The sequence below is a fragment of the Euphorbia lathyris genome, chromosome 9 (assembly GCF_963576675.1).
Source record: "Euphorbia lathyris chromosome 9, ddEupLath1.1, whole genome shotgun sequence".
Taxonomy (NCBI): Eukaryota; Viridiplantae; Streptophyta; class Magnoliopsida; order Malpighiales; family Euphorbiaceae; genus Euphorbia; species Euphorbia lathyris.
In genome coordinates, this window is record NC_088918.1 from 61096616 (window position 1) to 61105077 (window position 8462).

General features: G+C 32.4%; 1 protein-coding gene across 2 annotated transcripts; it reads right to left on the reverse strand.

The window, feature by feature from the left end:
- Positions 1–4373: 4373 nt before the first annotated feature.
- LOC136206856 (uncharacterized) lies at positions 4374–6860 on the reverse strand. 2 transcript variants are annotated; one of them, XM_065998047.1, is made up of 9 exons: positions 6706–6860; positions 6106–6177; positions 5951–6016; positions 5716–5813; positions 5582–5619; positions 5394–5481; positions 4983–5309; positions 4832–4897; positions 4374–4743 (listed from the first exon to the last, which is right to left on the reverse strand). In XM_065998047.1, exons 2-9 carry the CDS (start codon positions 6143–6145, stop codon positions 4594–4596), a joined length of 873 nt encoding a protein of 290 aa, XP_065854119.1. In that variant the 5' UTR covers positions 6146–6177; positions 6706–6860; the 3' UTR covers positions 4374–4593. The 2 variants fall into 2 exon arrangements, with proteins under 2 accessions (XP_065854119.1, XP_065854120.1); XM_065998048.1 differs by lacking the exon at positions 6706–6860 and adding an exon at positions 6258–6630.
- Between the last annotated feature and the right edge of the window lie 1602 nt (positions 6861–8462).

The window sequence follows — 8462 nt, forward strand, 5'->3', positions numbered from 1 at the left end:
TTGGAACACATATAGTTAAAATTTCAAACTTCTTAATGAAGAATTGAAATTGTTTTGTTGGTAAAGCTTTTGTAACAACATCAGCCAACTGATGTGTAGTGGAAACTGCTAATGGATGAATCAATCTTGTCTTGTGCTTTCTCTAACGAAATGACAATCTAATTTTATGTGTTTGGTACGCTCATGAAATGTTGAATTGCTAGTTAAATAGATAGTTGAGTTATTGTAACAGGACAATGGAACTGGTAACTTATGTTTAACTCCCAAAAATTGAAGCAAATAAGTTAACCATTAAACTTCTACAGCGAGAGATGCCATAGCCATATATTCTGCTTCAATGGAAGATCTTGATATTGTCACTTGTTTCTTGCTTTTCCAAGTGATCAACGATTGACCCAGAAAAACACAGAATCATGTCACTGATCTTTTGGTATACACACAAGTAGCCCAGTCTACATCAGAGAACGCTTTTAAGGCCAATTCTGACTTAGATGAATAAAACGGACCCTGCCCTGGACATTTCTTTAAATATAACATGACTCTCTTTGCAGAAGCAAAATGAACATCAATAGGTTTAGATAAAAATCGACTTAATGTATTAGCTGAAAAGGTAATATCTGGCATGGTGTTGGTCAGATATATCAACCTTCCAATAATCTATTATATTAAGAAGGCTTCTTTAATAATACTCCTTTATCTTTAGACAAACGAAAGGTTGGATCCATTGGTATTTGTACTGGTTTTGCTGCCAACATTCCTGCATCATGCAATAACTCTAGAGTATATTTTCTTTCAGACAAATGAATTCCTACAGAACTTCTAGCAATTTCTAAACCAAGAAAATATTTTAAAATGTTAGATCTTTTTAACTTAAACTCACCATTCAAAGCATTTTTAACCTGTTGAATTTCTGCAAGATCACTACCTGTTATAATTATGTCATCAACATATACTAACAACACAATAATCAAATTTGAATTATGTTTCATAAACATAGAATGATCTAACTCACATTAAACATAACCATGTTGTTGTAAGAAAGTAGATAGTCTAATTCCATTGCCTACTATAGCTTGACTCAAGCCATACAAAGATTTCTATAACTTACAAACTAGTCCTGGTTTTGGCAAAACTAGACCCTCTTGTGGTTCCGTATAAAACTCTTCCTGCAATTCACCATGTAAGAAGGCATTATTTATATCACATTGATGTGAAGACCAACCTTGTATAGCTGCAAGGGCTAATAAAAGTCTAATCGTACTTAACTAAAGATGAAAAAGTACCTATATAATCGATACCTTCCACCAATGTGTAGCCTTTGCATACCAATTTGGCCTTATACCTTTCTAGTGTACCATCACTCCTTAACTTAACCTTATAAACCCACCTTCTTTCTTCCCTGGGGTAAAGGAACCAGTGTCCAGGTTTTATTCAATTCTAAACATGCAATTTAGCATTCATAGCTTCTTTCTAGCACTCATGTTGAACAACTTCTTTATAGAAATTAGGTTCAGGTATAGAATTAAGATTAATGACATAATTTTTATGAGCATCGGATAACTTTTGATAGCCAACAACATCTGATAAAGGATATTTGACAGAAGTATAAACTTTTGTACTGGAGCTGAATTGATTACAATGATAATCAGCCAAATAACTAGGTTTATTCTTAATCCTATTAGACTTTCTAATAGGTAAACCAACCTTTAGCATATGAACATTATCAGTATTATTACCAACCACATCATGCGAATCAACATTTAAGTCATGAACACGTTCTTGTAACAAACTAACATCCATAGTTTTAGGCTGAAAAATAATATTAAAAATAGGTAGAACTTCATCATTATGTAAATCCACACTATTATTATCATTAACATTATAAATAAGAACATTAATATCAAAAATAGAAGTTGAAGGTATAGATTGCACCTGAATAGGAAGAGAAGAGACTAAAACTGAAGAATTAGACTCAGTATCAGATAGTGGATCATCCTCAAGAAACAAACTTGCTAGAAAATCAATGCTTAAAGACTGATCTGACATTTCATTAATAAAAGAAAACTGTGCATGTTTGTATGGAAAAATATACTCAACAAACTTCACATCCCTAGAAACTGAGTATGACTGAGTTAGTAAATTAAAAACCTTTAACATTAAGTTTGTATCCAACAAAAACACAGGGAATAGCCCTAGCATCAAACTTTGATTTTTTTTATAAACAAGATTGCCAAAGACTTTCAAATTATCATATATTGGCTATTTTCCAAACAAAACATGTTATGGAGTTTTATTTTGCAACACATGAGTAGAAAAAAACATTAATCAAATAAGCTGCATGTAAAATACAATCTGTCCAGAAATTCAATGGTAAGGAAGATTGAAATCTCAATGACCTAGCTATAGACAATAAATGTTGATGTTTTCTTTCAACAATACTATTTTTTTGAGGTGTGTATGGATATGAAAACTGATGTATAATTCCTTTCTCTAGACAAAAATCTTCAAGTTTTAACTTAGGATCATTATCAATTCTAATAGTCTTAATTTGCAACAAAAACTCTAACCCCCCCAACAAGCACACCTCAACAAGAATCTTGTACTTACCAATGCTTGATTAAGACACTTCCCCGACAGCAACCCATTGTGCTCATGTCTCCTCATCGCACTCATATCAAATACCATGCCCGATTCCTCATCCCCGCTATAACGACGGAGCAGCTCATGTCAACTCACACTCAAAAAGGGGAGACTTCCTGATGCGAAAAATGAGCTAGAGCCTCTGATGCCTAATCAAAAGAAGGTGTAAATTACACCCATGTCCACTGAACTTTACCCATTTTAACATTGTCGCCACTGAACTTCAATTCTTAACGGTATGACAACTGAATTTTACACTTTTTAACATCGGTGACTACTCAACTTTAACTAACTCCTCAAAATGACCGTTAACGACCTCAAAATGAAAATATTCAAGAATTAAAGTTGCTCAGAACAACATTTATTATGAAACCATATTTTTTATTTTCCAAAATAACATTTTTTGGAGCTTTCTCTCTCTAAAAAATCACTTTCTCTCTCCTAACCAAACAAGACCTAAATGACCTCAAAATGAAAAATTTCAAGAATTAAAGTTCCTTAGAATATCATTAACTCTTCGAATTTTTTATTTTTAGACCGTCAATGGTCGTTTTGAGGTGTTGAATGACCAGCAGTATTAAAAAGTGTGAAGTTTAGTGGTCATACCGTTAAGAATTGAAGTTCAGTAACCACAATGTTAAATGGATAAAGTTTAGTGGGCATGGGTGTAATTTACCATCAAAAGAAGGGCCAAAGCCCATTAGGAGCAACCTAACCAGTCATAAGAACGACATAGGTCCTCTAGTGCCATCTCGTGTCGAAGTCAAAGGATAGCCAGATCATTTTACCCCAATCAAAGCCTATAAATACAAGGCACTTAGACACCCACAAGAGGGGTCTCTCTATGCTTATCTCTCTATTTCATTACTCCCAGACTATCTTGATTGTCAAAGTATACATAAGAGACCACTCCCGGTGTAGATCAAGGTAAAGCTCAAGCATAAACATTAATATCTCAATACCTCGTCACTTAATTTTCCATATTGATTAAAGGAGATGATTAAATCTAAAAATCCAGAGGTGTTAAGTATATTACATCTCAAACTTGAGTTATGAAATATAGGTGGAGGGAAATATTTATTTATTTTTTTGAAATATTTTTTTGAAATATAGGAGGAGGGGTAATTCTAATTTAGCAGTTCAAAGCCACGTATGGATTTATAAGAGGATTTACATATGGCTCTATCTACGAGGACTTCAATAACGGCAGCGTGAATTGAAAAACAGATGAGAGTACCACACGAGTCGTTTCCTTACTTTGAGCCCACCCTAATAGGCGACTAACATATAAATAAACATAAATGAAGTTGAAGGATTGATTAAAGTGTTTATATTAGACAAAAAGTATCTTGAGGCACATGATCATTCTAATTTTAATGGATTAAATCCTTTATTTTTCCATTTCAACACATTAAACTCATTTTTTGGCTCACATTAAGCCTCTAATGAGTAGAAAAGTCGGTTTTGAACAAAATACTCAGTTAGTAAAACGTTATTCATTTCATGTGTTTGAAATTTGTATTTTTAACCATTTGAAAGCAGTTTTTTTTATGTGTGTGATATTACAGTAGAGAAACGGTAAAAACTTGATTTGTAAAAAATACAATTTCAAATATAAATTTAACTAATATTAGATTGGATTTTTGTTTTTACATTATTTGAAGGGAAAATCCTTCGCATTACATAAAGTAGTAGGAAAATTAAATTGCAAAAAGTAATAATAACACTAATAGTAATCAATAAACAGCTGAAATTTCCCTCTTTTTTTTCTTCCATATATATATATAGATAGATCAACATTTACATGATAGCAAGACAATGACATCTTGGAAAGAGGGGGATCTTAAGATCTAAAGGGATAGAATCCAAAATCTCCATTTTGTGATCAAGTTATAACACAAATGAATCCTATCCATCCTAATTAAGATCAAAAGGATGATAAAATTAATTATCCTAAGCAGTAACTGGAGTCTCCCTTGCAACTTTTCCATAACCAATTTCTGATTTAATCTCAGCCTCCCAAAGCTCAGGCACTGCTTCCCTTAAGTTATGGATACTTTCTAATGCATAATCTGCTCCTTTTACTCTTTGTGATGTCCCAACCTTCATCCATTAATTCAATCCAAACATCAACACAAACTTTCTCTGTAATCATTGAACTTTTATATATCATTATTATCTAATAACTTACCAGCACAGTGTGAAGTCCCACACGTTTTCCAGCCTGTATGTTTCTGACACTATCTTCAAAGAACAACTGCAATGACATAAATATTAGCATATCAGAAACTGAGAGCAACCCAATAATCCAATACTGAAAAAGATGTAAACTTTGTACTCACAGTTCTCTGGGGATCTATGTTAGCTATCTTAAGAGCTCGTTCAATGGAGATTTCGGATGGTTTGCAAACAATAGGTGTCTTTGGTAGCATAGATGTGGGATTTGGCTGAGCAAAATGGCTTACAATATCAAAGATTTTAGGGGTAATTGTGTTTGTAGCAGAAGAGATTGCTGATCCTACAAACTCAATGTCATCTTCATCATCAGAAATAGTGGTCTTATGGGTGGGATTTAGTGTCTCAAAACATATAATCCCTTCAAAACAATCCTCCAATCCTAGTTTTGCAAGAACTTTAAGAGCATGTACTTTGTCTGCATTTGTAAATATCTGTTTTACCATATAGAAAAAAAGTTAATATATATGTCAATTAGAAAGCTATATATTCATAGATTATGGTTAAAGAGTACTTACAACTTTTCGGATAGGCAGGCTAAGTAAAAGACTCTTTAAAACTGGGTCTGGCTTCAAGTTCTCATAAGGTAATCTCCCATGAACATAACTGGTATTATATAGGAAAATCATAAGTTAATACCAATTTTGAAATATAAAGTATGTTACCAATTTTCAGCTAATGAATGAAAAGGGTTTATTTTTTTTACCTATGATACTCATCATAGTCAAAGTCATAGCCAATTGCCTGAAATGATGACAAAAAATTTACCATTAAAATGCTGCAATCATGTAACTATAAAGATGTTATAAAAGACCAAAAAAAGAGGGCTAATTTTCATACCCTGAGGCCAGCCATCGTTGTCCCATAATTTTTGTACAGAAGGTTTCCTAATTCGGTGATCTTGCTTTTATCTATGCCAAGTTTTTCAACCATATAATCTGCACAAAGAGACACCATATATAAATGTCATTTATTCATCACAGCATTGTATTGAAACTAAAATTGAAACGGAAATAGACACGAAACGCTAATGAAGAGGAGTTTTCGTGTAACATAGCATTGTGTAATTATGTACCTTTGATATTGTTGCCACATGCTGTAGCAAGACCAGAACTATAGGGATAAAGGGTGTCATCAAGATCTGCAAATTCAATATAAATTGTTAAGTTTTACTACTTCTTATGAGGGGAAAAAAGGGTCCAAATTGGTTAAACTAGTAAGGAAAATTACCAAACAAGAGGCAGTCATATTTAAGCCTTTCGTACTCCATTGCAGATGAAGAAGAAGAAGCCTTAAGTTTAACTACACAACAGAGAGGAATTAGTGTTAAGTTTAAAGATAACTTAATCCCACATAAGCTAAGATGAAGCCTGAATTTAAACCTGAAAATGTAAGTAATCATGATTTGTTTTCAAAAAAAACATTAAGGTTTATATTGACTGAGAGCAGCAGAGAGATATGGATTGATGAGTGGACAACAAAATAGGCAATCCTATCTAGTTGGGACAAGACCCTTGTTTTTGTTGAGTTCATGAGTCAGAAAATCCACAACCACTAACACAAATTAGTGGACACTATATTATATTATGACATTTCAAGTGGGTTAACAAGTTACTTAATTTTGATCATAAATAGAGGGAAAAAGTGTAAAAAGCTCTCACTTTTTATCTTAGTGGGGTATTAATATGTTAAGTTCACCAAAAATGGAGCTTTATTATGGGTTAAAATGTGGGTAATTATGATTGGTTAAAGAGAGAAAGACAGGATTTTGATGAAAACCCAGATGATAAAATGGAAAATGCAATATGAAAAAACAGAGAGATGTCATACCAGGGGGTTGAAGAAGAAGAAGAGAGTAAAGGAAAGAGCAGAAATTGATTAATAATGAAGGAGAAGAAGAGAGAAGGGGGAAGGAGAAATGAAGCTGAAATGGGTATATATAGCCATAAATTCAACTTGCTTTCTTTAAAAGAAAAAGAAATAAAATAATAATGATAATAATAGAGTTTGTTGATCATTTTAATTTGTCTCAACTAAAACTTGTTTGATTAATTAATTAAATTTAAAGCTGATCCAAAATGATAGTCATTTAAAAGTGAGTTGTTATTGCAAGCGCAAAAGCACACGGAAAAGAACCTGCAAGGAAGCTATGGAGCCTTCAAAAAAAAAAGTGGAAAAGTTTTTTTTCTTTTTTTTTTTGGTTGTGTTGAAACATGTGAATTTTTATGTGATGAATTAATACATGTACTTTTGTGCTCGGCGAGCAAGCCCATTTGTGATCGGCGAGCAACTATCAGAGATGAATTTCAATCAGAATTCTTATGCCAGAATGGAAAATCTTAATAAAAAAATGACAAGTGACATTGGTGTGGTCAACAGTCAAGCGTGTTTTCTACACGGGTCAATATTTTGACCGAAAATAGGGGTATAAGGGGCTGTATATGATGTTTTTGGAGAGTTGAGGGGGTTGAGAGGTTGTCCCCTAAGTTGAGGGGCCAGGTGAAAAAAGTTACAAGTTTAGGGGGCTAGGTGCCTATTAAGCCTAAAAAAAAGTAAAAAGAATGATTGAATTGATAAAACAAACACCAACAAAAGAAATGGAACCTCTCTATTCTCCTACCCTTTCCCGAAACCTCAAAACAAACGGTCCCTAAGCTTGATTACAATAATTTTAACCAAGCGTTTTGTCCTTGAATTTAGAAACAAAAATCTTAAATATTATCCTCAATCTCGTTCTATAGCTGCAACGCTGCAAGTGTAGGTCAAATTGTCATTTTGATTAAAAAATTCAGTAGAACTGAAAATCAATTTTATATTAGCTATTATTTTAAAATTTTATTTTTTAAAAAATAAATTACAAGAAAAATATTAATTGGATAAAAAAATTTCAGTAATAATAATACAATTTTTTTTTAAAACTATATATATTATAATTGAGATCATTTTATTCGGGATTTAGTCACACTTAAACCTTTTTACCCCTTTCATGTGAATGCATTTATTGCAAATCAAGCATGAGATTTTTTTCCAAAAATTCAGCATACGGTGCAACTGAACTACAACATGCAGGTAATAAATATACACGAAGTTTAACAATGTTGCTAACTTTTTTTCCTAATCTTAAAAACCATAATCACAATTTTATTAAAAAAAATTATATATTTTTTAATTTCCCAAAAAAAAATTAACCAAGAGAGTCAAAAGTTGTAATTGTATATTCTACTGTGTTTTTGTCTAGAAAATTCCAGGAGTACCCTTCAATATTCCAAATGAGCCCATTACTTACCTGCAAAATTCCAGAATTAGGCCTACAATAAATTACATCACATGTGAATGGAACTAATAATAATAATTGTAGAGGGGCACAGCTGTAGCAAAGGGCAGAAAATGTGAAGTACAGCTAAAATGATTACTTTTATTTACTTAAAAAGAGTAATTTGTTGAATCTTGACCACTTCATCCAACCCTTTCCTTATAAACAACCACATAGTTTATCAAAATGGATCTTGCTTTCTGTTTTTATATACTTTGGACATTTTGGTCTTTTACCCCAAAAAAAGATTTTCTTTCTGGAATATAAAATTTTC